The following is a 24,766-nucleotide window of genomic DNA, read 5'->3' as shown; positions in this document are numbered from 1 at the left end:
GGAGAAGCTGGGACATTGGACAGAAAAGCTGAAGCCCAATTTATCCAGAAATAAAAATCAGAAGCATGGAGTCAGGATTCTGGAGGGAAGGCCACTCGCAGGCTGACCAGGGCTCTCTAATCCCAGATCTCAACCCACATTTTCCTCCTCTGTCCCTGAGGACAACTGGAGACTCCTGAGCCCCCTCCTTAGCTGTGCTCTCAGGAACCTCATTCTACCCATCAAATCCACGCCCACCCCACTCCCAGCCCTGCCAGGACCCTGAGGATGCAGGGGGCTGGCACTCACCGTTGGGTCATTCCAGGTTTAATTACAAACAGAGTCCAATGTCCAGTCTGCATTAACAGCTGGGAGGCGGGGCGGACAGCTGGTGGCACAGCCATCCAGGGGCCTTCCTCCTATTCCGGGAGGGGGGAGGGGGACAGCAAACCTCACAACTGGCCGCGTCAACTCACCTGGCTGTCTCCTCAACACTGTCAGTGAGCCACAAGCCCTCCCTCTCAGGCCAAGGTCAGCATGTGCCCCAGATGAAGACCCCAAAGCACCATAATATCCCCCCCAAAAACAACAGTGCACCCTGTGTCTCTGGTGGGAAAATGGAACCCCACTTGGGCAGAAGTCCACGTTCACACAGAGGTGGGACTTCCTGTTTCGGGGGACAATATGAATCCAGCTGGGGGCCCAGCGGGAGGGGGCACAGAGCCGCCCCCCCACCCCATCAGACACCAGAGGCCAGAGCTCCACGCGGAAGCGATGTGTGCGTGAATCTTCTTTAAAGGCGAGGAGGTCAATGTCTTTGGTATGAGCGCCCTCTCTCCAGCACAGATGGGGGGGGGTGGGTCAGGGCCTTCCCTGCCGTTTCCAGCCCAGGTAGATGGCCGAAGAAAGATTCCCCAAGCTCATGCGAGAAAGGCGAGATGGTGGCGGTTCTGATTCTGGTGGTTCTGGGCTGATAGGGGTCGGAGAGAAAGGCTGAGAGCCATAAGACTCAACAGGGATGGGAGCTGGGCTGAGAACGGAGACCTGTGGGCTGATAGGAAGATGAGATCAGAGCTACAGACCTGGGTTCAGGTCCCAGCTGCACCCCTGCTTCCTGTCAACTAGAAGGCGCTCAGGCCAGGTGCTGCTGGCTCACACCTGTAACCCTAGCTACTCAGAAGGCTCAGATCTAAGGATCCTGATTCAAAGCCAGCCCAGGTTGGGGCGGGGGGGTGGCGGGTGGAAAGCCTATGAGACTCTTATCCCTAACTCACCAGCAAAATGCCAGAAGTTGAGCTATGGCTTAAATGGTAGAGCACCAGCCTGGAGCGAAAAAAGCTAAGCCAAAGAAGCAGGTCTTAGTTTTTAAACGTTAGAAGTCTACACATGGGCAAAAGCAGGAACCAGGGCCAGTACCCGCTACGCACCTGGCTCAGGGCTCCCGGGAGACCACGCCGCGCAGGTGCAGCTCGCTCTCCGCAGCCACGATGGGCTGCCCGTTCTGGAGGTGGTAGTCGATGAGGTGACTAATGCTCTCAAACAGTACATCCTTTGTCCGCACCTGTGGGGTCAGAGGCCTCAGCATCAGTACTGTCATCCCCCCTCCCTGCACCAGCTTGTCCCCGGGCTGAGTGGCTGTTCCCACCACCCTCCATGTGACTGAAGTGCAGATACTCAGGCCCCCTGAGTATCTCCAGCCAGCCTCAGACCCAAAACCGTGGGCCAGGCAAGGTAGCACATGCCTGCAACCCCAACATTCAGAAGGCAGAGACAGGAAGACCACAAGTTCCAGGCCAGCCTAGGCCACAGAGAGAAACTTTATTTAAAGAAAAAAAAAAAAAAAAAGCTGGGCACTGGTGGTTCATGCCTGTAATCCCAACTACAAGAGAGGGTTGAGATCTGAGGATTGTGGTTCAAGGCCAGCCCAGGCAGGAAAGTCCCTTATTATGAGACCCTTATTTCCAGTGTATTACTCAGAAAAAGCTGGAAGCGGTGCTGTGGCTCAAGCAGTAGAGTGCTTGCCATGAATGAAAAAGCTCAGGGACAGAGCCCAGACCCTGAGTCCAAGCCCAGGACCAGCATACACAAACAAATTAAAAAAACAAAACTCCTTGGAGCCATACCCTAGTGGCTCAGGCCTATGACCCTAGCTACAAGTGGCTGAGATTTGAGAATCAAGGTTCAGAGCCAATCTAAAAGCACCAGTCTTGAGTGAAAAAGCTAAGGGACGATACACAGGTCCAAAGTTCAAGCTCCAGTACCAATACAAAAAAAAAAAAACAGAAAATAAACAAAAACCCTGAGGCTCCATCTCAATAAACTGAAAATAGGGGCTCCCACCTGTAGTCCCAGCTATTATAGGCCTTAGGTAAAAGAATTGAGGTCTAAGGCCAGTCCTAGGCAAAGGCAGATACCCTACCTGAGTGAAAAATTGCTAAAGTAGGCTGAGTTCAAATCTCAGTACAAAAAAAAAAAAAAGATTCCAGAGGTATCAAAACAGAGAATGGATACTTTTTTCTTTTCTCTTGTCTTTTTTTTTTTAATTTTCCCATTCAGATTGCTTGCTAGGCTGGCACTCTACCACTTGAGCCACATCTCTAGCCCTGCATTTTGCTTGTTCATTGAAGACAGAGTCTCACAGACTTTCCTGAACCACAATCCTCCAGATCACAGCCTCCTGAGTAGCTAGGATTACTGACAGAACCAGTGGTGGAGGTGAAGATATGTCTCAGGTGGTAGAGCACCAGCCAATGAGTGAAATCATCAGATATTGAGTTGAGTTTGAGGAAGGAAGGGAGGGTAGAGAAAAGGAAAAGAGAAAGGAAAGAAGGAAGGAAAGAAAAAGAGAGAGGAAGAAAGGAAGGGAGGGAGGGAGGAAGGGAGGGAGGAAAGGAGGGAGGTACTTGTGCCTGGCCACATTTTAAAATCAAGCCTCCAGTGCCATGCATTTGCTGGTGAAAGTGGGGGAGTAAGTCCCCCAGGAGAGAGGAAATTCCAGGTTGGTGAGCCTGGAAAGGCTTTAAGATTAGAAGTGCTTGTGCAAACCCCCAAATGCTCTGCAGGTTGAGCGATCCCTTGAAAGCTGGAAACCCCTGGTGTCGTCTGGGAGACGCTGGCAGACCCTGGCACTGGGCCTGGCCGCCTGTCCCCTCCCTGCCCCCAGTGCCATCTTACCACACCCTCGGGGTCCACCAGCAGCAGGTGTTTGGGCTGCCCAGCGTGCATGCCGGTGAGGACGTACTGCCCGGGGTTGGTGACACTGTCTCGCACAAGGAAGTCCCCATCCGCTCTGAGTAGCTTCTCCGCTGCCCGGCGGCTCATGCGGCCATGGTACCAGGGCTCCTGCCTCAGTTGCTCCTCCGTGGGGGCTATAGGAGCCCGGCGGGTTGGGGGGCTGGGCCACTGGTCCTCCAGGGAGAGTGGGGTTGCCGTCACACCCGCCGCCACAGAGCACTCATGCAACTTCAGAGCATCCTCAAAGGGGCCTGTGGGGGGGACAGGAGGGATGGGGGAGGCTGAGGCTGTGCAGGGGGCACCCTGAGTCTTCCCAACCGAGCCCCGCTGCACACAGCCCGCATGGCCTGTGGCTTCCACTAACTTAAACCAGTTCCTGACTATGCATGCCATCATTTTATTTACTGGTAGTACTGGGGTTTGAACTCAGGGCCTTGCGCTTGTTGCAGGTGCTCTTCCACGTGGGGCCACGCCCACTCTGTGGCCACGTCCATGGGGGGGGCACATCCACTGTGTGGCTCCCATCTGGCGACACCCACGCTGTGGCCACGCCCACTCGGAACACACCCACTGCATGGCTCCCATCCGGCCACGCCCACCCTGTAGTCACATCCACTCTGGGACCTGCATATGTAGTCCCATGCCCATCCCTGCTTACGCCCACTTCGGTCTACCTTCCCTGTCAGCATTTCTTTCTTTGGAAGCTCACATACATGACTTTTTTTTGTCACACTAGTCTGCCCACATGCAAGCCTGTCACGTGGTTCCTTGCGTTGGCAGGACCTCAGCATACCACTGTGGCAGGTGACGAGCAGACATTTCCCTTCCCTACTTTAGTGGAGTGCCCCTTCTGCTCTCAGCTTCCTACAGGCTGCCAATGTGCCAAGGAGATACTGAACGGTGCCCCTCTCCGAGCCTCAGGTCCTCACCATCAATGGCCTCACACCTCACACCTACTGTCCTGGCTCATGAAGAGCTTGACTTCCAACTCAGGCCACCAACCAAGCCAGCAGCCTAGCCAATCAGTGCATGCCATCCTGTCCTCTGGACTAGGGATTGGCTCATCCTCACTCGTATCTTGTCTTCCTGGTTGGGGATTGGCTGAGGAACAACCGTGCTGGGGGCACAGAGCACTGGCTCAGCCAATCCACACACATGTAGCATCCTCCTGGCTGGAGATTGGCTGAGAGATGCACACCATTCCCTTACTCAGCCAATGGGAAACCACGGCTTGCTGAGGGAATGTCCACACAAGCAGCTCTCTGGGGTCCCAGGTTTAGCTTCCCATATCAAGGAGAAGCTTCAGCCCCTCTCATCAGATAAAGTCATCAGTAGGGAGGCCTCCCCCATCCGGTTGGGGCTCACAGGAGGCAGCCGGGGCTCCCCTGATCCCTGTGGACCCACCGCCCCACAACACACACACTTTAGACTGCAGAGTAATGGGACACCTGGTGGCCAAACTCACGCATGTCAAACAGGTCCTTCTTGGGGCTGTCCTCGGAGTCCTCAAGCTCTGGGGCATCCAAACCCTGGGTGTTGACGTACAGGTGCTCCTCATAGTCCCGTGGGCCCCTGGCATCTGCCTGCACATAGCCATCCCCAGGTGGGGCTGGGGAATGAGGAAGGCCATGGAGTCAGGGACCAGACTCGGGGCAGGGGAATGGGCCATGTCTGTGTGGCTCTGGGCAAGATACAGGACAATGCAGACCCCCTTTGGAACACCACGATGGGCCCTCTCCCGTCAGAACTGCAAACCGCAGGGCCCCAGATTAGGACACAAGTGGAGGAAGCTCCCAGGTGAGGGCTGGGGGACCCCTTCCCCCCTCCTTGTCTGCACCGAGAGGGGCAGCTCCAGGACCGCCAGCCCCAGATGGGAGGCAGGAGGCGCCAGCAGGAAGCGGGCTCAGATGTTTACGTTCAGTGCCCACATTGAAGCAGTAACAGCAGCAGCTCTGCCACCCTGTAATTATATTATCAGCGAGGCTTTGTTAGGTCCACCCTCTGTCTGCTCTATTTTAGAACTGACTTGCCTCTCTTCTTGTTAATTTTATTTCTGAATGCGTAATGCATCCACATGGCTCAGAAGATACAAGTCCTTCGCAAGGACCCTTGAGAGTGTTTCACGAGGGCCCTCCACAGAGGCCTTCGTGACAGGCCGGCTCACTGCCCATTGCCCTCGACCCTGTGGACCACCAGACTTCTGTTGACCTGATGGGTGAGAAAAGGCATTGGGGGTAATTTATCTGCATTTTTCTATTTTGAGAAGGCTGGAAGACGGGCACCAGTGGCTCACGCCTGTAATGCTAGCTACTTAGGAGGCTGACATCTGCAGATCACAGTTCAAGGCCAGCCTAGGCAGAAAAGTCTGTGAGACTCTTATCTATAGTTAACCAGGAAAAGAAAACTGGAAGTAGAGTTGTGGCTCAAGTGGTAGAGTGCTAGCCTCGAGCAAAAGAAGCTAAGGGAGAGAGCCCAAGCCCTCAGTTCAAGCTCCAGTACCAGCATGAAGAGGACAAGGAGAAGGAGGAGAAAGAGGAAGAGGAAAAGGAGGAGGAGGAGGAGGGAGGAGGAGGAGGAGGAGGAGGAGGAGGAGGAGGAGGAGGAGGAGGAGGAGGAGGAGGAGGAGGAAGAGATGGAGGAGAAGGAGGAGAAGGAGGAGAAGGAAGAAGGAGAAGAAGAAGAAGAAGAAGAAGAAGAAGAAGAAGAAGAAGAAGAAGAAGAAGAAAGAAGAAGAAGAAGAGGAGGAGGAGGAGGAGGAGGAGGAGGAGGAGGAGGAGGAGGAGGAGGAGGAGGAGGAGGAGGAGGAGGAGGAGGAGGAGGAGGAGGAAGAGAAGAGGAGGAAGAAGAGGTGAAGGAGGTGGAGGAGGAGGAGGAGGAGGAGGAGGAGGAGGAGGAGGAGGAGTCAGCAGAGCATCTTGGGTATATTCTTCAAGAACTTAATGCTGGGCTAGGAAAGTCACAGTCTGAGATCCCAGCCCGCCCAAGGGCCTGCAGTTTTCAGTCTTGTTAACCTCCAGGGATGCTAGGTTCCCATCCCAGCTCCACCACAGATGGGGCAAATTACCTAATATCTCTGTGCCTCTGTAAAACAGGGGGAGCACTGGTAAGGTAGTGAGAGCCAGCCCTTGTGGCCATGCCTAGAACCCCAGCACCTGGGAGCCCAGGGCCAGAGAATCTCAAGTTCCAGGCTAGGCTGTGCAACACAGCAAGACCTTGTCTCAAAAGAAGGAAGAGGAAAAGGAAGGAGGAGAAGAAGAGAAGGGAGGGAGGGAGAGGGGAAGGAAGAGAAGGAGGGAGGGCAAGGCATGAGAACAGCAACTAGAAAGATCTGGATGGTTATTGAGGTATGGAGGGGTTCAAATGCAGTCTTGCTATCCACCAAGATCCCCGAGCTTGTCTTAGTAGTATATGGGGTACAGAAGCAGACGAGAACCCCAGGCAGCAGTAACCCTGCATGGGGTGGACAGGTGGGGAAGCTCCCAGCTGGAGCTGAGGCTCTGATGTATTGGTTGGAGTTCTTGCTGAGAACTTCAGAAGGGGCAAAGATGCCTATGTCCCTGGAGACCGACGATCAGCACAGAGCAAGCAGTGCCATGCAACCAGACCCCACCAGTGACCCCAGGGGCAAGGCAGGACTGAACAGGCACCCACACATCTCAAGAAGCCTCTGTGGACATCTGTTAAACGACAGAAAGGAAATGCAGACATGCCCCGGAGCTGGGCTTCCCTGCCCTGCGCTTCTATGTGACAGGACCTCAGGGCTCAGGGCATCTGCTGGAACAGAAGCTGGCAGCCCCTGGCAGGAAGGCCAGGGAGCAGACCGTGGGATTTACAGAGCTGACAGGAGTGGCCACTCGCCTAGGGTGAGCAAATAGCCCTGGGCTGAAAACCCACACTTGCTTGTGGCTCCACTTTGTCACAGCAAACACCTGGAATTTACACGGACACCAGGAACAACGAGGGTGCTTTACACAGAGAAATACCACACAGTCCTGGAAAAGCACAGGGCACCTGCCATGCCTGGGAGTATGGGTATGGTGGCTCATGCCTTTAATCCCAGCTACTACAGAGATGGAGGGCAGGAGGTTCTTGGTTTGAGATCTACCCAGACACAAAGTGAACAGGTGGAGCCACCCTCCATAAAAGCAGACCAACAAGAGGAGGGAGAGAAAGAAGAGAAACAAAAGCAAGTGTGCGAGTGAGGGGTGGATGCAAGACACAGGCAGGCCTCCCTAGGTTTGAACCTTGCAGGTCCTGGCCCCCAGATTCCACGCCTTCACCTGTACAGGGAGCAGAGTGGATGGCTCCCCAGGACAGAACGAGTGAGAGGCATGCAGCCTTGGGGGCGAGCCGAGAAGACAGAAGGGAACGCCAGCGGTGGCGGGGACGGGGAGGGCCCAAGGCCACCAAGGGTGAGGGAGAGGGGGTTCCGCAGGGCTTACCTGGACCGGAGACACCCAGGTCCCACTGCCGGCCACGGGCATCTCTTCGCACAGGTGACACTCCCTGAAAGAGAGGTGTGGGTGCCCCCGGGTGTGTGCAAGCCCTTTTCCCAGCCTGTGCTCCCCCTCCCCACCCCACCCCCAGATAGTCTGGGGAGTGCTCCCTACCCTCCTTAGCCCCCCCCCCCCCAAAAATCTGGGGACATCTGGCCTCCGTGCTGCCCCCTGGCGGCGGCTGTAGTCCAGCTTCCTTGTCCTATCCACGGGTCCACCCTCCCCCATGTCTGCAGCTCAGTATCCCCCCTCCACCCCACCCCACCCCACCCCACCCCTGCCCCATCCACTGCCAATCACACTCGGGGTCCAGCCCCACGCTGCCACCTCAAGAAGGGCTTCAGGCACCCACAGTCTGGCGCACTCTCTCTCTCTCTCTCTTTCTCTCTCTCTCTCTCTCTCTCTCTCTCTCTCTCTCTCTCTCTCTGCAGTCTGAGTCTGTATGCTTGGGCATATCTTCTCAGTGGATGGGTGAGCGGGGGGGGGGGGCAAAGGAACGAGGGGAACCCCAGGATTCAGACACACAGGAGTAGGAGGAAAAGCCAGGGTAGGGCCCAGGGCCCCCTGTCCCCTGTCCCCCAATGCGGACAGCAGAAGCTGACCTGTCCAAGGGCCGCCAGCGCACAGGGCTGGGTGACGGCCAGCCTGGAGTCCACCAGCCCGCCCAGGGGCGGCTCCTTGCCCGGGATGCTGTTATAGTAGTTGTGTTCTGACTCCTCCTCATCACCCCACGCTGACTCCTCCAGCCCGGTCAGCCTGGGGAGACAGAGCGAGGCATCAGGGGCGAGGACACTCCAGTCCCCACGTGGATCTCTACCTGTCAGTGGCACCTTCTCCCCCAGAACACGTGAGTGACAATACCTGGGCTGGCTGGGTACTGCGTCTCACGCCTGTAATCCTAGCTACTCAGAAGGCTGAGATCTGAGGACCAAAGTCTGAAGCCAGCCTGTATGTTCCAGTACTAGGGCTTGAACTCATGGCTTTGCACTGCCTCTTATGTTTTTCCTCAAGGCTAGAACTCTACCACTTCAATCACACCTACACTTCTGGCATTTTGCTGGTTAACTGGAGATAAGAGTCTCAAAGCTCGGGCTGGCTTTAAACTTCAGCCTACTAAGCAGCTAGGATTACAGGTGTAAACCATCGTACCTGGGTTACTATGAACCACACAGAAGACTCGGCATGTGGGTGCAGACAGACAGCAGCACCCACCACCAGCAAGGGAAATGCAGGGACGCCCAGCCCACCCGAGGGGACAAACATGCACACCACCCTGGATGCCAGCCCACCACAAATATCCTCCAGGGCCCGCCCCATAAATGAATGAACTTTTTTTTCTTTTGGTAGCACTGAGGTTTGAACTTGGGACCTTGTACTTGCTAGACAAGTGCCCTTCCATGTAAGCTACACCTCCAGCCCTTGTTTGAGTTTTCTTTTTCAGATAAGAGTCTCAAGTTTTTGCCCCAAGTGGCCTCAGAACATGGCCATCCTATTAACACCTCCTAAGTCACTGGAATTATACCACCATTCTCATCTGGTTGATTGAGATGCGGTCTCAATAACTTTTGCATCACACATGACAATCCTCCCAATTTCTGTCTCCTGAGTGGCTTGAATTACAGGCGTAAGCCACCACCCCATCCCACAATCTGAACTTCAGAGAGTTACAGATGTTTCAATGGACTCTTTCCAGGATCCAATCCACCTACCATCTGTGCTTGCTCAGCTACGAGCTAAAGGTAGGTTCTACTCTTTCAAATCCTAAAACTTAAAAGGGCTGAGAAAACACCCAAAGGATAATTTTGTTGTTGTTGTTGTTGTTGTTATTGCAACATGGGGAAATTATCTGAAATTTAAATTTCCATGTCTATAAATAAAGCTTTGTGGGCACCCGGCCATGTGTATCCATTTATGCGCATTTTGAGACAAACTGGAGACAATCTGCCCTTGAGGTTGGAGATGCTCACAGTTTGGTGCCAGGGCAGAACTCTAGGAATTCATCTGGGAGGGAAGGAGGAAGAAGGGAGGAAAAGCTAGAGGGAGGGAGGGATGGGGCACAGGTGGCCCAAACCCATGATTTTAGCTACTCAGGAGGCTGAGATCTGAGGATCAGGGTTCAAAGCCAGCCTGGGCAGGAAAGTCCATGAGACTCATCTCCAATTAACCATCAGAAAACCAGAAGTGGCACTATGGCTCAAAATGGTAGAGCACAAGCCTTGAGCCAAAGAGGTCGGGACCGGGCCCTGAGTTCAAGCCCCACAACCGCTGAAGAAAAAAACAAAAAAGATGGAGGGAAGGAAAGTGGGAGAGAGGGAGGGAAAGGCGGTGGGGCCCCCTCAAGGGTGACATTCTCAGGACCTAAGGGGTCAGAGAAAGCCAGCCCCATGGACGAAAGGCAGAACTGCTCACCTGGCCCCACAGACTCCTGTGTGTTTACCTTTCGGGGGGCACAATGGCCTTGGGGGGACTGTGCAGATACTGCTTGAAGCGCAGCTCAAAGGCTTGGCCCACCGTGCTGATGACGCTCTGGGCAAGGCCCTCGCAGCACTCGAGGATGTGACAGGCTGAGGGGACAAGGGCAGGGGTCACCATCGCCCTTGTGGCACCCTTCACTCCCTGGCTATTGCCTGGGCCCTCTGGCTACCCGCTGTGGCTCACCTCTCTGGTTAATAGGGTCCTTGGCGACATAGGCCACATAATCCGCCATGTCCTGAGGAAGAGGGCCGGTGGGAGGGTCAGCGGGGCCGGGCCACCGTCCGGGTCCTGCTCCCCAGCCGCGGGAAGGGTGGGGGTCACGGGCAGAGCAGGTGGGGTCTGGGGAAGGCGAGACGGTCTCGAGGCTGGAAGGGCAGCAGGAGTGGGGCCTCACCCCCTCCCCAGTCTCTGCCCAGCCTTACCGTGTCACCGCCCGATGCAAAGGAGATGGATTGCATGTGGTGGCTGGCGATGACCTGTGATAGCAGGGGCACACGAGGTCATGGGTGGGCATGAGGAGGGGGAGAGGGGGACGGGAGGAATAGACAGACTAGGCTGACGCCTGGGGCAGGAATGTGGGGCTGACGGTGCTCCCCAACTGGCACCTACCACAGCTGTCCCACCAGGGCATGGACCCCCTGGGAGAACTGGGGCCTAGGGAGGGTGTGACAAAACTGGGTCACACAGCCACATGTGTGACAGGACAGACACCCCCAGTGGGGACACCCTCATGTATGCACCTGCCTGAACTTGCAGAGACATGGTAACACCCCAACAGACACATACATACACACACATTCAAGTGGACACACTTACAGATGAGCACACATACACACAAATATACACACACATCCCAGGCTCCCATCTTCTGGCAATGGTATTTGCATGCTCATTTGCGTGCTCATTTGCATAGAAAATTTGCATTTGTTGGCATAGCCCCACTTCATCTGCCACCTGTCACTGGAGTCCCTGCACAATCCTGTGAAAGGACTGGACCGGCCTTGTCCTCCCCACAAAACAGCTATTAATCAGCCCTGTTACCTTTGAGGCTCTCCAATGCCCAATACTCCCCCATTGGGAACCCCAAGGGGGCCACAGGGGTCCTTGGTGGCCCACTTGCAGCACGGTGGGTAAGTGCCGTTCTGGCTGGGCCCCCCAGGAGTCCCCAGCATAACCCATCGCGCAGCGCCGCAGCTGTTCCCTGGAGCCTGTCCTCTCTGCCTGGTCCCTCACCTCAGCCGTCAACACAGTCTGTGTCTCGCACATCCAGGGCCTGCTGGTCCCCAGACTCCTCACTCTCCCCCCCCCCACACACACACACAAGTCCCCACTGCCCTCTTCAGCTGCCTCTCTTGGCTTGGAGCTCTGTCATTCCCTCTTAGTGCTAGCCTCCCTACCTCCCAGGACACACCCCAGGACACGCTTCGTGGTGATGGGGACCTTGCAGTAAGTCATCCTTGCTGTATCACAGCTACTTTCTAGCCTAATATTCAACGGCACCCACAGCCTTCCCCTGTGTGGGGAGCAAGGCTCCAGCCTCTCAGACTCCACTCCCTAGATAGGCAGTGGGGTCCAGCTAAGAAAGTCCCTCCAGGCGCTCCATGCCTAGTGCTCCCTCACTAACTCCCAGATGCTCCAGGGGCTGTGTGCCTCACCAGCTCCTCAGGAGCCAGGCCTCAGCCTATGACTGCCGAGTCCCCCCACCGATGGGGCGATACACATGTCTGACAGGAGTCCCTGGGCCTGGTCAAAGCGGAGCCCTGGGGTGTCCGGTGTGGTTGTACATGCCCCCCTTGTGCCCCAACCTCCAGACCTGGGAGGGCAAGAGGTCGGAATGCACAGAGAGAGACCCACCAGCCTTCAGCTGAACGTGTGCTCACTACCCTGCAGCTGAAGTAGAAATCGTTTTGTTATGCAGCCCCATCTTCACTAGCTGATACAACTTCAACTGGGTCTTCTGAGCGCCAGACTAGATAATCACTGCCAACCAGATCAAAGGGGGAATTCCCATGTTCACAGCACCTGAGACCCACACTGCCTCAGACCAGGCGAAGGTCTTCCCAGGGCCACCTCCAGAACACACCTTAGTCCCCACCTTGAGTGACTGGGTGAGACCAGTCCATTCTGCCTCTCACATCTTTTCCAAAGCTGCCCCACCCCCCTCCCTATCCCTGCAGATCTAGAAGTCCCCAGGATATGAAAGCTCATCCCAGCCCTGGTTGGCCATACCTCTGCCCTTGTCAGTCAATTTCCAATGGGTCAAACACTCAGCTGTCCCTGCCCCTGCTCTTTGGCTAAACTACAAACTCCTCCCCATGAACCATGCAGACCTCTTCAATGAGAAATACCCCCTCCCTACTGAAGGACTCCTCCATGCCCCTTCTGGGGTCAGTGTAGTCTCCTGACAACCCCCCACTGGCATACCAATGCTCTCAGAACGGATCATCATTCCCTTTTTCATTCAATTGCCATTTTTGTTATTCCTTCCCATAAGAGATTGGAAGCCTGTCCCCTCCCACCCCAGCCAATATTGTGGACACTAGGCCAGGTCCTGAGCACTACAGGTAGCTGGACCATATCCCTGCTTTCCACCCACCTCAGGCCAGGAGATTCTTGAGTCCTGATAGGGTGGGCAGACAGGGCATGGTCCTGTTGTGTCTTCTTAGCTCCTGGCTCACAGAGGGGCTCTTCGAACATGTCCATGGTGCCAGACACCAATGGCTCAGGTCGGTGACCCTAGCTACTCAGGAAGCTGAGCTCTACAGATTGAGGTTCAAAGCCAGACCGCACAGTAAAACCTGTGAGACTCTTAGATCCAACTGGCCAGCAAATAGCTGGAGGTGGAAATGTGGCTCAAACGGTAGAGCACTAGCCTTGAGTAGAAAAGCTAATGGTGTGTACAAGCGTGTGCACGCACACACACACACAACACACACACAGAGAACAGGACACCACACATGTGGTATCACATCACATGCTCTATAAAGCCTGCACCCACCCTCGCTCCACATCTGTGTCAATGACAGTAACACACTTCTATTGGGTCAGGAGAGTCCCAGGGTTAGATGGGAGCTAAGGTAGGGGTGGGGGCGTGGCCAGTGGTGGGGCGGGGCTAAGGGCCGGGTGGGGGCGGGGCCGGGTGGGAGTTGAGGACAGGATTGGGTTGCGCTGTGGCCAGGATAAGGATGCAAGTTGGGGCTGTGTGGGGTCAAAGCCAAGGATAAGGACCGGGGCGGGGCCAAGGTATGACTGGGCAAGGCTGAGGACCGGGATGGGGGCGTGTCTGAGGGGCAGGGTCTGGCTGAGTACAGAGCTGGGGCGGGACCTGACTGAGGACAGATTGGAGGCGGGGCTCAGGGTGAGCTGGGGCGGAGCTGACATGACTGGTGGGGGTGGGCCGGGTTGGGGGCGGGACCAGGCTGAGATTGGGGACAGACCCGGCTGGGGCGGGGCTGACATGATTGATTGGTCGGGCCGGGGGCGGGGGCGAGGGCTACGGGGCGGGCCACACTCACCTGCCGCGTGGCGGGAACGGAAAGGTTGAGTCCATCCACTGATATGTTAACAGAAATGCTCATGCCGGCGAAGCGCAAGTTGCTCTTGCCCAGGATGGAGGTCAGTGCCTTGTTGGGGGCCTAGGTGTGGGGAACACACAGTGAGAGGCTTGTGTGGGGTACAACCTGGCCTGGAGCAGCAAGGGGCCCTCGGGGTGGCCACAGTGCCCTCCACCATGGTCTCCAGGGCACCCACCAGCCCGGCCTCAGGCCTCACCCACCTTCTTCTTCCAGGAGCCCCGGACACCGGGCACGGCCTCGTGGAGCCGGTTGATGGCTTCCCTGCAGTTGAAGGGGGAGGTTTCAGACAGGAAGGGACTAGGGGGGAGGAGGGAGCAGGGAGGATGCAGGAGCTCAGGGGACAGCTGAAGGGAAGAAGGATGGAGAGGGAACGGGGTTCTGACAGGGGGGTGCCACCTAGAGGGGACAGCAGGGCTGCGGCAGGGACACTAGCCCTACATTTAGCGCCCAACCTCAGCTTCTGACACCCGGAATCCCTTTCCTTCTCAGTCAGTGACCCTGTATCTCTGACAGAGGGTCAGGCTCAGGGAGAGGGGCACGGCAAATAGAGATCCTCTGCTCTGCGGGCCCCTGAGGGGTCAGGAACCAACATTTACAGTACAGGAAAGAAGTTGATAGTCCCTGGGATGCATAATCTGTTCAGAATGCTAGGGGCACAGGGGCACAAAACAGGCCATCAGAGACGCAGGTGTTACTAGCTACTCAGGAGGCTGAGATCTGAGGATTGGAATTCAAAACCATTCTAGGGGGCTGGGAATGGGGATTAGCGGTAGAGTGCTCACCTAACAGACATGAAGCCCTGGGTTCGATTCCCCAGCACCACATATATAGAAAAGGCCACAGGTGGCGCTGTGGCTCAAGTGGCAGAGTACTAGCCTTGAGCAAAAAGAAGCCAGGGACAGTGCTCAGGCCCTGAGTCCAAGGCCCAGGACTGGCCAAAAAACAAAACACAACAAAACCATCCTAGGCAGGAAAGACCAGATTCTTATCTCCGATTAACCACCAAAAAAGCTAGAAATGGACCTGTGGCTCAAGTGGTAGAGCACAGCCATCAGTGAAAAAGCAAAGGGACCAGCCCTGAGTCCACACCCTAGTAGTAACACACATACACACACACACACTTGTGCACATGCACACACAGAAATGACCCACCCAGGACTGGGGCCAGAGATGAGGCAGCCACTGAGGAAGTAAGCTATGCTTCCACACAAGGATAAAAACTGTCACCCTATAACCTAGAAATTCCTCTCCTGGGGAATCTGTCTGAAATAAGACATCCACACTAAGATTTAGTGTATGGCCTCACTGATAGTGCACATCTGAACAGACAGGTCCAGACACAGGCAGTGGGTTCCTAGGGGTAGGGAGGGGGGCAGGGTAACTGAATGGGATTTCCTTTGGAGTGATGGAATGTTCTAGAACTAGAGAGAGACAGAAGTTGTGCAACTTTGTAGAGATACTAAAAAGCATCATATTGCCAGGCACCAGGGGCTCACATCTTTAATCCTAGCTACTCAGGAGGCTGAGATCTGAGGACTGCAGTTCAAAGACAGCCCAGTCAAGGAGGTCTGTGGGGTTCTTATCTCCAATTAACCCCCCAAAAAGCTGGAGGTGGAGCTGTGGCTCAATTGGTAGAGTGCTAGCCTTAAGCACAAAAGCTCAAGGACAGCACCCAGACCCTGAGTTCAAACCCCAGGACTGGCAAAAAATCAGGCTAGGAATGTAGCTTGATGGTAGAGTGCTTGCCTAGCATGCATGAAGCCCTAGGTTCAATTCCTCAGTACCACATACACAGAAAAAGCCAAAAGTGGCTCTGTGGCTCAAGTGGTAGAGAGCTAGCCTTAAGCAAAAGCTCAGGGACAGCCCCTAGGCCCTAAGTTCAAGCCCCAGGACTGGCAAAAAAAAAAAAAAAAAACAGAAAGAAAGAAAAAGAAATCCTCCGATTATCAGTGTATAGAGATTGAGCTGTGATTAAAATTGATTCCAAGCCAGGCACTGGTGGCTCACGCCTGTTATCCTATCCACTCAGGAAGCTGAGATCTGAGGTCAAGGTTCAAAGCCAGCCTGGAAAGGGCAGTCTGTGACCCTCTTATCTCCAATTAACAAAAAAACAAAAAAAAGCCAGAAATGGTGCTGTGGCTCAAAGTGGTAGAGTACTAGCCTTGAGCAAAAGAGCTCAGGGACAGCACCCAGGTCCTGAGTACAAGCCCCATGACAAAAAAAGAAAGAAAGAAAGAAAAGTGATCCCAATGAAGGGATTTTTAAGCCCAGAATGGGTGGAGTCAATGAGTTTTCTTTTTTTTTTGGCCAGTCCTAGGCTGTGAACTCAGGGCCTGAGCACTGTCCCTGGCTGGCTTCTTTTTTGCTCAAGGCTAGCACTCTGCCACTTGAGCCACAGCGCCACATCTGGCCATTTTCTGTATATGTGGTGCTGAGGAATCGAACCCAGGGCCTCATGTATACGAGGCAAGGACTTTTGCCGCTAGTCCATATTCCCAGCCCTGGGTCAATGAGTTTTCAATGAAAGGGTGTGGGCCCCTTTCTGCAAGGCCAGGCTGCTCTGCTTCCCTGGCAGCTCAGAGCATTGAGCTCCTCCTACCTCTCTGCATCCCCTCCAGGACAACTCTAGCTGTCTTAGAGAACCAGCCAGCCTCTGCGGGTCCCAGCTCCCTCCCAAAACCACACCTTGCCTTCTGCAAGGCAGGCCGGCTGCTCCGTCCTTCAGAAGGAAACAGAGGCTGGGAGTGAGGTAGATGAGGAGAGAGCTAAAAAAAAATACAGAGTCAAGATGCTGTCCAAGCCTGTGCTCAGCCCTACATAGCAATATCACCCATCCACCCACCTGCCACCCACAGCAGGCCTCACCCCAGCTGGATCTCACCTGGTCACCTGGGTCCGAGTGTTAAAATCCAGGGAGCGCATGGATCGAAGGACTTCAATGCATCCCATGTACTGAGGAGAGAGGATGAGGTCAGCAGGAAGAACCCCAACCCAAGACTCCATGGTCCTCCTGGCCAAGCCCACCACTGGCCCATCCTCCCTCCCTGGACAATTCCAACCTCTACCTCAGGGCCTTTGCACCTGCAGACCCCACTGAGGCTCCATTCTCCCACCTGCTGGATCCCTCCCAGCAGCTCTGTGGTGCCTTACTGTGGTTGTTCATAGAACCATCAGCCATGTGGTCATGGCAGGCAGGAAGGACAAGGATGTGACAACCCAGTTCGCTGGATCCTGGGGCCAGGCACAAAATCTGAAGGACAGTTCAGGACAGAGGCTTTCTGGCTGATACATCAGAAAAATCAGTAAGCCAGGTGCTGGTGGCTCACCCCCCTGTAAATCTTAGCTACTCAGGAAGCTGAGATCTGAGGACTTCAGTTTGAGGTCAGCCCAGGGCAGGAAAATCCATTAGACTTTTTTTCTCCAATGAACCACCAGAAAAGGCCAGGAAGTATAACTGTGTCTCAAGTGATAGAGTGCCAGCTTTGAGCAGAAAAAGCTAAGGGATGGTGCCTGAACTCAAGCCTACATAGTAGTATGTGTGTACACACAGGGGTGCACACACACACAGAGAGTAAACCATCCCTTGCAGACTCCTATTTTATTTTTTTCCAGTCCTGGAGTTTGAACTCAGGGCCTGGGCACTGTCCCTGAGCTTCTTTTTGCTCAAGGCTAGCATTCTGCCACTTGAGCCACAGTGCCACTTCTGGTTTTCTCTGTGTATGTGGTGCTGAGGAATGGAACCCAGGGCTTCATGCATGCTAGGCAAGCACTCCACTGCTAAGCCCCATTCCCAGCCCTGCAGCCTCCTATTTTAACAACCATTTCCACAGGAAGGTGACTCATGTCCCACAAAGGGACAAAGAGGGACAAGTAATGGAAACAGCCCTGCCATGCTTCCAACCCCACATGGCTGGTGGCAGGGAGCATGGTGCAGCCATATGGCCTCCAGAACACCAGAATAGCCAAATCCAGAGACAGGAAGTCGACTCATGGGTGTCCAGGGCTGGGGAGGAGGTGGGGTGATGGCTCATGGGGACAGGATCTCCATTAGGATGATGGAATGTTCTGGAAATAGCCTTTTCCCTTGCTTCCCCTCACCATGATGGGAATTACACTGCTCTGCTAGACCCTGCCCTGCCCTGATGGACTGACACTTGTGAAATCATCATAATAAATAATTCTGCCTTTTAAAAAAAACCAGAAAGTTCTTGAAATAGAGGTGGTAGTTACACAACTCTGTTCATGTACCAAATGCCACTGAATTATACACTGGAAAAAGATTAATGGATAATTTTTATTTTAGTCACTTATTGTGTGTGTGTGTGTGTGTGTGTGCGCGCGTGTGGTGTGCACCAGTCCTGGGGCTTGAACACAAGGCCTCAAACTTGCTTGCTTTTTTGCTCAAGGTTGGCACTCTACCTCTTGAGCCACACGCTATTTCTGGCTTTTTGGTGGCTAGTTGGAGATAAGAATCTCACAGACTTTCATGCCCTGGCTGGTTTTGAACTGGAATCCTCAGATCTCAGCTAGGATGAGTAGCTAGGATGACAGGCATGAGCCACCAATGCCTGGCTAGCTAATTTATTTTTGGAATGGAACCTTGCTGGTTGCCTAGGCTGGCCCCCAACTCGTGGGTTCAAGTGATCCCACTGCTTGAGTCTCCCGAACACCAAGATGACAGATGTGTGCTCAGCTTGCTCAGCTTGCTTTGTGATTTTGATCTCAGGGATTTTTGTTGTTGTTATTTTGTGGGTGTGGGTGCAAATGTGCCAATACAGTGGCTTGAACTCAAGGCCTCAAACTCACTTGCTCTTTTGCTCAAGGATGGAGATTTACCACTAGAGCCACAGCTCCACTTTTGGCTTTTTTGGTGGTTATCTGGAGATAAGAATCTCATGGACTTTCCTTCCTGGGCTGGCTTTGAACCACAATCCTCAGGTCTCAGCCTGCTGAATAGCTACCATTACAGGCACAACCCATGTAGATAGAAAGACGTCGTTTTTATGTATTTCTATGACATTATCTCTAAGAGAGTTTTAAGTAGCAAGGTGTTAATACTGCAGAGTGATGATGGAGTCCTGGTAAGAGGGTGGGGAAGAAGGGGTAGGAACCTGCAGACTGAGTTTGCACACATGTGGAGCAAGTGGACCCAGCAAGGCCCCATGGGTGCCTGCAGACAGAGGGCCTGAATGCAGGTGGAGGATGTGAAAATGACCACCTGCCATTCCCCTCTCAGCAGCCCTCAGGTTGGCTGTGCAACCTCCTTCACCAATTGGACACCTGAGAATGTCACACACACCCTGAGAGGACATCTGTTCTGGCTGCATCTAGGTGCCCTACGACCACCCCGGGCTGCCAGGCTAGCCACTGGATGATGAGATCTACACCCAGCTGGCACCTTGCCACCCGAGCAAGGCTAGGGAGACCACTCAGCCTTTGCCAACTGGGAATCACAAGAAACAAGTGTCGGGGGCTGGGAGTATGGCCTAGTAACAAGAGTGCTTGCCTCATATTCATGAAGCCCTGGGTTCAATTCCCCAGCACTCACATATATGGAAAATGGCCAGAAGTGGAGCTGTGGCCCAAGTGGCAGAATGCTAGCCTTGAGCAAAAAGAAGCCAGGGACAGTGCTCAGGCCCTGAGCCCAAGTCCCAAGAGTGGCAAAAAAAAAAAAGAAAGAAAGAAAGAAAAAGAAAAACAAGTGTCTGTGCTTCCCTCCCAGGAAGCCATGTGAGCAAAAGCTCACAGATGGAGGCAATGACCAAGAGGAGGGAATAGCAGCACGTGAGGACCAAGAAAGGAAATGGCAAGTGCCAGGCAAGAAGCAAAAGCCAGTGTGATCTCCACCACAGCGCATGCGGAGGAGGCTGGAGCAGAGGAAGCAAGCAGCAAAGAGAGAGGAGAGAATGGGGGGGGGGGGGTGCTATGCTGGGGGAGCTCCTTCTGAGAAAGTTGAAGAGCCATGGAAGTTTCAGGAAGGGAGTGACCTGATTTACCTGTTGGATGGATGGATGGATGGATGGATGACAGGTAGATGGATAGATGGGCAGATGAATGGATGAATAAACATGGTTAGATAGATTCATATATCCTTGGATAGACAGATGGATAAGTGAGTGGGTAAGTGAATGAGTGGATGGATGACTGGATGAGTGGATAATGATAGATGGATGAATAGATGCACAAATGAGAAGTGGGTGTATGGATGAATAAATGGTTGGATGAATGAATGATGGGTGGGTGGGTGGATGAATAGACAGGTAAATGGATAAATGGGTGAACAGATGGGAGGATGGATGGATGGATAAGCATCTGGATGGATGGATTAGTGAATGTTAGATGGGTAGATGGGTGAATGAGTGGGTAGATGAAATGGTATATGAATGAGATGGATGGGTAGGTGAGTGGATGGATGATGGATAAATGGATGAATGATGGGGTAAATGCGTGGATGGATAGATAGATTACTGGATTGATGGGTGTATGGATGGATGGATGATGGGTGAATGGGCAGACTGATGGATAGACAGATGAAAGAATGGATGATGGGGGTAAGCAGGTGGATGGATAGAGAGATTAATGGATGGATAAATTGGGAGATAGATGAAGAATGGATAGATGAATGATGGTGGGTATATGGATGGATGGATGGATGGATGGATGGATGGATGGGGGTGGATGGGCAGATGGATGGATGGATTAATGAGTGGGAGAATGGACAGATAAATGAATAAAATGGATGACGGATGGCGAGATGGGTGTGTGTACGGATGGTGTGTCAGATGCATGAGCTCAGATGGATTCTATATGCCTACCATGTCTCGGACAGGCAATATTTCAAAGGGAATCGCTGGTGGTCCCTGAGGCCTGGAGTTGACAGCCCTGGAGAGACCTGGGCTGCTCTGGTACCTGGGCTGCTCTGGTTCCAGGGCCAGCCAGTGCTAATACCACTGCTCTGTAGGCCACACTCCACACTCCGCTCCTCATTGGCTGAGCCCTCGGTGGTGATAAACCCTGCCCCCTCCCCCACCACCATGGTGTGGGAGACACCTCTTACAAAAAAGAGGACGGAAGGGCCGTTTTTCTCTTCTTCCCATGGACATGCTGGGTCCCCAAGCAGTGCCTGGTGCTATGGCTGCCACTTTGTGACTAGGAGGGACATTGAACAATCGTGGTGGGGATAGCCATGCAAAAAGACGAAAAAAAGGCTTGGGGGCCGGTGGCTCACGCCTGTCATCCTGGCTACTCAGGAGGCTGAGATCTGAGGGTCATGGTTCAAAGCCAGCCCAGGCAGGAAAGTCTGTGAGATTCTTATCTCTAATTAACACCAAGTGGAGGTGTGGATCAAGTGGTAGCGCGCCAGCCTTGAGCAGAAAAAAACTCAGAAAAAGCATCCTGCCCTGAGTTCAAGCCCCAGAACTGGCACCGAAACAAACACAGAAACCAAAAACCTCCCTGAGGGCAGGGACTATCTCTCACATTCTCACATCTCCAGTCCCTGCCAAGACACATGTTAAGTATTCTCTACAGTGATTGAAAGCCTCATGTTCATTATAACCCAACACTCTGAACTCCAGCTTGAGCATGTGAATTCTGGGGGTGACATCCAATCCCAACACCCCACACAGACCAGGCAGCCACAAGTTAATTCTGACCCTCCGGGTCTGACTGGGCTTGGGAATCTGCTAGGTGCAAAGGAGCACACTTCCCCATTCAAGGTCAAAGCCAAGGAGAAGGGAAGGGCGGTCACTTCTCCAGGAGGCAGCAATGAGTTCCCTGATCCAGGCACTTGGCACAGCAGGAGTCTATGCTCACCTCTGGAGAGCAATGGGAGCCCCGGGTCTGTGCTGGGTGCTTGCCCTCCGAAAGTTCCAGGGAGCCTCTGGCGTCCTCTGCCAATGTCTGGGGGCTCCCCACCATCTTTCCTGATTCTGGGGTTGAGGTCTCTTCCACTCCCACCTTTGCATCATCTCTAGTTAAACTTCCCTCCCCTTGTAAAGACACCACTTATCGCCTGGAATCCTAACTACATAGGAGGCTGAGATCTAAGGATCATGGTTCCAAGCCAGCCCAGGCAGGAAAGTCCGAGAGACTCTTATCTCCAGTGAACCAAGAAGCCCAAAGTGTTGGGGCTGGGGATATAGCCTAGTGGCAAGAGTGCCTGCATCGGATACACGAGGCCCTAGGTTCGATTCCCCAGCACCACATATACAGAAAACGGCCAGAAGCGGCGCTGTGGCTCAAGTGGCAGAGTGCTAGCCTTGAGCGGGAAGAAGCCAGGGACAGTGCTCAGAGTGACAGCCTTGAGCACAAAGGCTCAGGAGCAGCACCCCGGCCCTGAGTTCAAGCCCCAGGACTGACACAAAGTATTAATAAGTAAACCCGAGAAATAAACAAAGGCACAAGGGGAGCCCTGCCTGTGTGGTCTCGGGTTTGGAGGTAACCCTGCCTGGAGGCCAGGCCAGCACAGGCCCCACCTCCTCGTGCGCGATGCTTCCCGTTGGGGGTCCACCCGAGTCCTCTTTCTCCTGACTCTCCCACTAGGGAGCAGCAGGAGGGGGGGGGGGTACTTCACCTGCGCATGCGTGTCCCGCTCCCACCCGCTGCCCTCTCTCCGCCCCTGCGCGGGAGACGCCGTGGGAACCCGACACGCCGGACACGCCGCAGGGGCGGGGGCGAGGGGGGGCGGCCGTGGAGCACAGGAGGGGCGTGGGGGTCCCGGGTGATGCGGAGCAGAGGAATGGTGGGCAGTGACCACCTGGATCTCAGGGTGCCAGACCCCGGGCCTGGAGAGGGGACACAGCCGAGGGTCCCGGCCCCTCCCTGGCGCACTCACCCGGACGATGTAGGCGACCCCGGGCCCCATGACCCTGGCGTCGGGGTGCAGCCAGCCGTGCGCCGGCTTGTGGATGAAGCCCCCCTTGCGCGCCCACTCGTCGGCGGCGACGTCGGAGGCCCCGGCCGTCCCGCGCGCCCCCCGCGCGCCCCGCGGCCCGCGCGCCCCCGCGGCCCGGCAGCGGCCGAGCGCGGGCAGCGGGCAGGGCGCGGCGCAGCGGGGCTCGCAGGCGCCCAGCACGGCGGCGGCCAGGGCGGGGACCCCCGCGGGGGCCGCGGGCTCGGGGTGCGGCTCGGGCGCCCCCGCCGCGCGCGCCGCCGAAGCCGCCGGGCCGCGGCCCAGGAACCCCGCGGGCGCCGCGAACTTCCACTGCGGCATGCGCGGCAGCAGCGCGCAGAAGGTGGTAGGCGCCTCGGGCTCGGGGGCCGCGGGGGGCGCGGGGGGCGCGCGCCCGCCCGGACCCTGCGTCATGGCCGCGGCCGCCCGACCGGACCGGACCGAGCCGACCCGGCAGCGCCTGGCGCGGAGGCGGCCCCGGAGCCCGGCCGCCCGCCACGCCCCGCCTGGTGATGTCACCGTCCCGCCACGCCCCGCGCGCAGCCGCGGGGGCCTGCGCCTCTGGGACCCCGGCCCCCCTGCGCCCCCACACACCCTCCGCGCACGGCCGTGTCCCCGGTGCCTGAGGCCAGCGATCAGCCCTGCCGGGGAAGCGGGGAGGCTGCCCACCCGGGACCCAGAGCGATCCCCCTCACTCTGCCCAAGTTCCCCAAAGGGCCGGCCGGAGCTGGGAGGGGGGTGCTTCGGAACCACCGTGTGACTGGGGGAACCGAGGCTTGGAGTGGGGCAGGGGGCGCGATCAGAGGCGGAGAGAACCCCCTAACCTTGCGGTCAGCCCTCGCCAGATCGCGCCCTATTTTATTTCCCAATAAAGGAAACTGAGGCCTGGGAAGGTCGCAGCCCAGGCACCCACCGCGGGAGACGGGTGGATGGGGGTCAGCTAGCAAGGCTGGGTCTGGTGCGTGTCGGAGCCAGCCGAGCCTCCTCTACCTCAGTTTCCCTGCCTGTCACCCATAGGCTAGGCTGGAGGACCCTTCTCTTTCTCCGTTTCTGGGGTCCCTCACTGGCGCCCCATTTGTCTGAACTCTAAGGCTTCGGCGTCCCGGGCCCGAGGTCCATGGCGCCCGCGGAGCCCCCAGGGCCTTCTGAGACGAATGACTCTGCTCCAACCCCACGGAGAATCCCTTCTACGAGGGCTGGGGTGTCGCGGTCACCCCAGGGACAGAGCCCGAGCCTGGGAAACAAAGGAGGGGCCGGGCGGGGCAGGGAGCGGGGAGGCGGGAGGAGAGAGGGCGAGGAGAGGGAGGGGAGGAAGGGAGGAGACCGGAGCCAGATCGATAATCGGGGAAATGAGCTCACGGCGCTGGAGCCCGGAGGGGAGAGGGGGAAGGGCGCCCTGCGCCTTTGGCCCACTTCGGCAGCGAGCGGGGGCTCGGGCACAGCCCCTGCCCCGGGTCCATGGCGCGGGGCCGGGGCCGCGTGGTGCCGGGCCGGAGCCGACCGGGCTCTCTGCCTTGGTGCCAGTATAGGGCTTGAATTCAAGGCCTGGGCTCCATCTCTTAGCTTTGTGACTCAAGGCCAGCGTTCACCCTGGGCTTCCGCCTGCTCCCAAGCCCCTAGACACCTCCGCCCCCGCCCCAAATGCCTACACCATGCCTCCCCTCTGGGGCTCCCAGGTCTTCGTCAAGCCCAGCAGCGCCAGCTTCACTGTGGGGGACCGCACCCCTCCTGTGCAACCCCCCCAGGACCCTGTCGATATCCCGGCGGGTCCCGCCGAGATCCCAAGACTCAAGTGCCAGGACCAAGACTTGAGCCATAGCTCCACTTTCAACTCTTTTTCTTTTTATTATTGTGCTGATTAACTGGAAATCAGAGTCTCTCGGCCTTTCCTGCCCTTTGCTTTGGCTTTGGGCTGAAATCCTCAGATCTCAGCCTCCTGAGTAGCTGGGGTTACAAGGGTAGCCCCTGATGCCAGGGCCCTCCAATCTCTCTGAAGCTCCGCTTCCTCTGCCGCAGCAGGAGCGCCTGCCTTCTGAGATGCTATAAAGCCCAGAAGATGTTTATCATTATCCAGAATATGGTAAGCATGATCCATCCCAAGGTCCTAGAACACA

At 55.7% G+C, this 24,766-nt stretch overlaps 1 protein-coding gene across 1 annotated transcript; it reads right to left on the bottom strand.

Moving 5' to 3' along the window:
- Positions 1 to 299: 299 nt before the first annotated feature.
- On the bottom strand, positions 300 to 23,066 carry Shc2 (SHC adaptor protein 2). The gene is made up of 13 exons (XM_048340857.1): positions 22,596 to 23,066; positions 16,641 to 16,711; positions 13,960 to 14,020; positions 13,700 to 13,819; positions 10,607 to 10,660; positions 10,368 to 10,419; positions 10,147 to 10,273; positions 8,312 to 8,465; positions 7,656 to 7,719; positions 4,679 to 4,822; positions 3,154 to 3,464; positions 1,407 to 1,540; positions 300 to 1,030 (listed from the first exon to the last, which is right to left on the bottom strand). The coding sequence occupies exons 1-12, from the start codon at positions 23,064 to 23,066 to the stop codon at positions 1,412 to 1,414; spliced, it is 1,758 nt and encodes a 585-aa protein (XP_048196814.1). The 3' UTR covers positions 300 to 1,030; positions 1,407 to 1,411.
- Positions 23,067 to 24,766: the final 1,700 nt, after the last annotated feature.

This window comes from Perognathus longimembris, chromosome 3, assembly GCF_023159225.1.
Source record: "Perognathus longimembris pacificus isolate PPM17 chromosome 3, ASM2315922v1, whole genome shotgun sequence".
Lineage (NCBI taxonomy): Eukaryota > Metazoa > Chordata > Mammalia > Rodentia > Heteromyidae > Perognathus > Perognathus longimembris.
Note: the sequence above shows the minus strand (reverse complement) of the source record. Positions and strands in the feature narration are given on the sequence as shown.

What these genes read in the sequence shown, in the direction of transcription:
- Shc2 (XM_048340857.1), bottom strand. Translation starts at nt 23,066, where the DNA reads ATGACGCAGGGTCCGGGCGGGCGCGCGCCCCCCGCGCCCCCCGCGGCC. An exon ending in CCGTTCCCGCCACGCGGCAG is followed by an intron (nt 10,661 to 13,699) that starts GTGAGTGTGGCC and finishes CTGCTATCACAG; the next exon opens with GTCATCGCCAGCCACCACAT. An exon ending in CGCTGGCGGCCCTTGGACAG is followed by an intron (nt 7,720 to 8,311) that starts GTCAGCTTCTGC and finishes CCTCTCTTTCAG; the next exon opens with GGAGTGTCACCTGTGCGAAG.